Source organism: Pyxicephalus adspersus, chromosome 8, assembly GCF_032062135.1.
Source record: "Pyxicephalus adspersus chromosome 8, UCB_Pads_2.0, whole genome shotgun sequence".
NCBI lineage: Eukaryota > Metazoa > Chordata > Amphibia > Anura > Pyxicephalidae > Pyxicephalus > Pyxicephalus adspersus.
Genome location: NC_092865.1, coordinates 73943442 through 73949917, shown reverse-complemented (window position 1 = coordinate 73949917; position 6476 = coordinate 73943442). Strand labels below are relative to the sequence as shown.

At 38.5% G+C, this 6476-nt stretch overlaps 1 protein-coding gene across 1 annotated transcript in view; it reads right to left on the bottom strand.

Moving 5' to 3' along the window:
• TNRC6B (trinucleotide repeat containing adaptor 6B) overlaps positions 1–5144 on the bottom strand; it is a gene marked incomplete in the record, with an annotated part of 83585 nt that extends 78441 nt beyond the window's left edge. Inside the window, 1 exon segment of the mRNA XM_072421251.1 lies at positions 3313–5144. Coding sequence (XP_072277352.1) covers positions 3313–3551 — 239 coding nt within the window.
• Positions 5145–6476: the final 1332 nt, after the last annotated feature.

Below are 6476 nucleotides of genomic sequence, written 5' to 3'. Positions count from 1 at the left end.
AAACACTGCTGACACTCTTAAACACTTGAATAACCCAGGTTGAACAGGCTGGCCTGATCAATTATGCTTTCATTCCAGATCCCAGGTTCAAATCTCAACCAGGACACTATTTGCATGGAGTTTGCAGGCTCTCCCCTTGCTTGTGTGGGTTTCTTCCAGGTACTCCGGTTTCCTCTCACATTCCAAAAGCATGCAGTTAGGTTAATTGGCTTCCCCCCAAATTACCTTTAGACTAATGACAAAACTATGGTAGGGACAATAGATTGTGAGCTTCTTTGAGCGACAGCTAGTGATATGTCTATGGAGTTTGTACAGGGCTGCGTAATATGTTGGCCTAATACTAGTTAATATTACCTCATTCCAGAGTTAGTGGAAAACGTTCAGTCAGGAAAAGAATGAACATGTATAGTTTGTTTGAAAAGGTTGCCAGGAGACTCCTCTCTAAAAAGAATATGGCAGCACATATTATTTTGCAAAGTTGCAGCTGAACAAACCACAAGAGTTCTGGAACAAAGTATCTTGGACACATCAGAATAAGTGAGATTTATGGCCATAATGCACAGTGCTGCATTAGTTAAAAACCAAAAACAGCTTACCGGCTGTCAAGTGATGGGAGAGGGGTAATCATTTGGGCTTTGTGTTTAGTCACAGGGGTCCGGGTCGGGCCACCTTGCAGTTATTAAGTTGACCATAAACTCCTCTGACCTCAATCCAACTAAAATGCTGTGGTGGGACCTTAACCCCCCCTAGCGGTATGACCGAGTGTGACTGGGTGGATTTTCCGGGCAAAAAGTGGCATTCCGAAATCACTTCAGGGCTGCTTTTAACTTAAAAAAACACACACAAAATTTACCTTGCTCCGTCGTTGTCCCCCGTGGTCCTGCTGGTCCCCGCAGGTCCTAGGAACACATCCTTCCTCCTCGATCTCCAGCTGGCGAATGCAGCGACACTCTCCGGGGTTACCCAGTGACGTCGGTGCAGGAGGATCGGCGGGAAATTCAAATAATTTTGTATTGCATTCAATACAAAATAGCTGTATTGAGTCCATTACAAAGAAATATTCATATATCAATTATAATATACATGCTACTGTACAGTTATATTGTATGTTTAAATATTTTTTTTTTTTGTGTTTTATTTAAAGCTTAATAATACATTTGTTAAATTTAATATATATTGGGGAGGTTAATGTGGACCTAAACTCAACATTTTTAGTTTACATAGAAGGGTAGACAACCCTCCTAAAGTTATAAACAAGAACAGTTTTTACTATATATATATATATATATATATATATATATATATATATATATATATATATATATATAATTTTTTTTCCCCCCCATTTCTCCCAGCAAGGGGTAAGGGATGCTGAAGCATGCACAGTGAAATCGGCTCTTTTTTTCTTCCCCTTAACGGCGGCTACGTCACCGATTTCTCATCTGCGCAGTGCGAGTTTGGGTGACGCAGCAAGAAGACCGGAAGACGACAGAAGATGGCCGCGCCTGGTGCGACAAAGAGAAATTCCAGGACAATGTGGGGCTGGATTAAAGGAAGGACCAGGCCATCAACCGATCTGCCAGATTAAAGGTGTCTTTTTATTTTTAGTTTAGCTTTAAGACAGCAGTGCATAAAAATGCCTGAAAACCTCAACGAATGGAAGTGTTTTAAAGACATTTTTATTTATTTATTTATTTTTTACATATGGATTCCTAATTTTGGCCTTATTTTTGCAAAATAAAAAATGACAATAGGATTTGTTGTGTTTTACACCTCTGGTTCGCATCTGGCAAGGATAAGAGAAACTTTAGTATTAGCTCAGTTGCCGGCACTTATTTGGAGCTGACTGTGATAATAGCATAGGACTATGGTAAAAGGACAGCGAGCTAGTGGAGGCAGAATTATGTTAGTATTTTGCTTGAAAAGGCAATGTAAGATAGAGGGTGGGGGAATATTTATGCCGGAATAGGGGCTTTAAAGATGGAGTTTTGAGAGAAAAAGAATGTTTATAAACCTTTGAGCATTATATATTCAGGTTCCCATCATTACAGGATGTGCCTCTAATCCCTTAAGAAAGGGTCCTGCTCTTGCAGAGTGGAATTAAAGTTCACACTGAAAAATAAGGAGAGGGAATGAGAGAGAAACAGAAAGAACATTCATAGAACATTCATAGGGCTTCTATAGCATCTTTTACCAAGTTCCCAGCCTGAAAAGTGACAAACAGGTTTGGGTGTATAGCACAGCAAAGCCAATGTTTCATTGTTGTATGGTGAGGAGAACAGATGCAATATATGTATGTCAGGTACAAAACACTTCTATACTAATACACACAAGACAAGAATAAAGAAAATGCAAATTTACACAAAGTTGGTGCACAATAAGTGGGATTTGTGTCATTTGTAGGTGTTACACTGGAAGGTAAACTGGGATGGGCTTTCACAATATCTAAATAAAATATAAATCTACACAGATCAGAATGGACCTAGTAATTAGACTACTTTGACAAGTTTTGTATTACTGCTTCCTATTCAGAGCCCTTCCATACTACACAAATCATGGTCAATATGTAAGAACATTGTGAGAAGAAATCAATAAGAGAGGCTGCCTTCAGAGGAAAAACATTACAAATCATCATCAATAAAGATAACTTAATACTGCCTCTGCTGCTCAAGTTGGGGGAAATCTCTGGAGAGTGAGTTACAGATGTCATGCTAAGTGACACACACACAAACAATAATTAGCACAAACATACTGACATGTAGTCATTAAAAATAAAACCCAGGGTAGCCCTGAATGACAAACAGTGCAGATGTCTGCAGTCAGTGACTATACCAGGAAAAAGTCCCCAACCCCCACAACACTCAATCCCTCCTCCCCCTCCCTTCTTTCTCTCCTCCTCTTAGGCCTTCAGTAGCTTTGCTGAAATATCAACGGATTTGCATTTGCAAAGATTCACCTGTGCGATTTTCATTGAAAATAAAATACATGAAAATTATTTCTGCAACAAACAAGCGACTGCATGAGAAGAGTGGAATATTCTACATGAAAAGGAAGACAAAATTCATCAGAATCGTAAGATTATAATAAAGTCAGCAATGTAAATGTTCATTCCCTATCGGGTAGAATATAGATATACCAGTATAATATTATAGCTATATAAGTATTATACAGAGCTGTATAACCAGGACTGAAAGACTCATCTACACTGCAGCAATTCTACTGAATATAAACAATACCAAGCGAGCAGATCTGCAGATCGCTGCCCCCACACACGCACACGTAAATAATATATAACAACAACACACTACTCGCCTCATAAAGTGCAGATGTGCTAGAATCCCGAGATTTAAAGCATACAAGGTAAATCCAGTAGAAAAAATAAGGAATAATACACAAAATAAAAAAGCATAAGAAAAATAAATTCCGTTAAATGTGCCCAGAGCCCCGGAGCCCGGCAGCCATTTTGCATTGATCCTCCTCCCCCTCCCTCGGCTCTTCTCTCCCTCTGAAGGAAGCAGCTTTTTTGTGACCTTCAAACAGAGGCAGGTCATGTGACCAGGGATAGACTTGTCAATCAGGAGGAGTGTCTGCAACCCTTAAAGAGACAGTACCTATATTATCACTGATCCCAAAACTGGCATTTCTACACTTTAGGAGGGGGGCTTCAGGAGAAGAAGGAAACGTAAACTTGCCAGTCACAAGCTGGCCACTTCTAAACACTTCAGAAATCATTATATATTGCATGAATACAAGCTGACCCAGCCAAGGGCACCAAGGAAGACTTCCATTTTAGTGCAAGTAAGAATAGACTATTAATGCCCATCCAGCATTAGACCTGCAGAAGTAAGGAACCTGACTAGAAAGCATAAACCAGAGACAGAAGATCATTCTCTGACCGGCAAAATGCCCAGGCCATGGAAGTTTTTAGGAATAACCAGATATTTATATTGATAAGTCGGATTTGAAGCAAAGTTTGACGTTTTAGAATACACCTTGATACAGAATTTTACATTGTAAAATATTGTCAATTCTATCTGAAAAATCTGAGTAGGTACTAAGGGCAAAAGCCAGTAGATGTCTTCCCACTCATCCCTGTGCTCCTCTCACCATTACCGGGGAAAGGATCAAAGCCCTATGAGCTTTTACGATCACCTAGGGGTCCCTTGGAGAGATTTTACTTTCTAAAAAAAAAAAACAGAATTTTTACCTAAAATAAAAAGGGTTGTCTACCCTTTTATGTAAAGTGAAGTTTCTAAGTTTAGGTACACTTTTAACTCCCCAGACATCTACAAGTGGTGGTCAAAGGTTTGCATTTTTCTCCTTGGGGTGTGTAAGCAAGAATTAAAAAAAAAAAAAAAAAAAACACAGAAGTTAAAGTCCATAATTACTTTTCTTCCACAAACTTCTGGGGGTTCAGTCAGTCAGTGTTGCTTTTAGAGAAATTCCCCTTTTACCAGATATGTATAAAGGCATTTCTCCAATCGAGCCTCAGACTACAGGAAAACCTGACAGAAGTATATATATTTTATATGTAAAAGACATACATTTTAAAATATGCTTTCCCCACTCTACCCATATATCTATGATTTTGTTTGCTTTCTTTTTAGCCTACTCTCTAAAGCAATTATTTTATAAACCATGAAATAAAGATAAGAGATCCTAAATTTACTTTTAACAAATATTGAGAGTTGCTTTACAATGAATCTTAAAACCACTTTGAGCCCATTTACAGTTTCATGTTAACAAAATCCAAAACATGTGACAGGCACGGTGATATGTTGGCGCCCATAAACACCTAGGCAGTGCAACAAAATGCACCTGTTTTGACCAGCAAATTAACACACTGCTAGGAGTTTCATAGTTTGAAAAACAAAAAAAAAACAACACATGTCCATAAGCTCTGTTAGTCAGGATTCTCTCCTCCTGTCACTGTCGGTATTCGTCTGTCATTTGCAACCACTATTTAATGTACAGCCTTGCATAATATCTTGTTGCTGTTAAATATTAATAATTTTAAGTGTTCTGTAGGGTGCATTGGAGTCTTTAAAAAAAAAATGTAAAGAATGCCTTAAGGCAGGGGTGTCAAACTATGGCCAAATCTGTCCCCAAAACGGTCTTTTATTGACCGCCAAGGAAATTCCTGGCAATACTCGTGTCTATAGACCAGCAGGCTCTCTGCCTATGCGTGGCCCCACGTTAGACTGATTTATAGATGCAAATAATGCCGGGAGTTTTAGTAGCGGCCTTCTTTCAATGAAGAGGGAGTTTCAGCGGCGGGCCACTCATAAGATTTAGCTCCAAATTGGCTGCATCTGGCATTTCTAGCACTCCCTCTCAGCTGTACTTTTCCTTGCTACTCCAAGGCATGGACTTGAATGGTTGGATTTTCATAGAAGAAAGAAATTGTTATTATGGTTAGCCTGTACAAAAAGGTTACCATTGAAATTTAATTCAGAAGGCTACAACTACAGAAAAAGGCATAAGATTTTTTCTTAAATAAAATTAAAAAAAAAAAAAAAAAAAAAAAAAAAAAAAAAAAAAAAAAAAAAAAAAAAAAGCATGTTTATAACATTTAAAAAACTATCTCTTATGCAAACAGAATGTGGTTTGCATCTCTTCAAGTTAAATGAGATGATAAATGATCATCCTTCCCTTGAAGGACCAGCAACTATTACTTTGGACAACTACTTGCTCTCATTACCAGATGACAGCTGTGGTTTCTGTAAACTCAGAGACAGTAATTGATCAGCCCGCATTTTCAAGCTGCAATATATTTTTGTAGTGCTGTCTAATAATGTAACTGTCAGATACAGGTGATGTATTGCCCATAATAAAAATCTATATAAAAGGTGTGTATCCCTATTGATCAGCTACTGTTAAGATACTCCACACATGTTGACTGGCTAAATTTAGCCTGGGCATCAATGAGCTCTGGGACCAAAAATAAACCCCAATCTCACCAAGTGCAGTACAGACTGAGAAGTACTCCCATTTGTAGGATTCAGTCATTGAAATGAATGTGGTCAAGGTGTCTATGCCCAGTAGGGAAAGAATTCAGCACAGCCATGGGGAAGTGGGGTGATGATGGAAAACATTAGATGAAGTTGTCCTTTAGTGAGTATGGGTGGGGATGGTTGTTTTAAATACTTATGGTGCACATACATGTTGTGAGTGGTCACAAAGCTAACAAATATATTTTCTTTCCTTATTGAGAACCAATAGATACATTTAAACATCTGTCTTTCTATGAAACAAAAATATTAGGTACTTCTGTGATAACATTTACTGGTTCCTTACGGATATCCTGTATATAAGTACCAGATATTTTGCCATCCGGTTACTAACTGTCTTTCACCCTCAGAATGCAACAAAGCTACTCCAGCACACTGACCTTGGGACAGCTTTCTTCAAGTGTTTCTCCCTCATTCGTCTGCATGGGAAAGGAAAATCAGTGTGCAAAACGGTGCAGAATCACA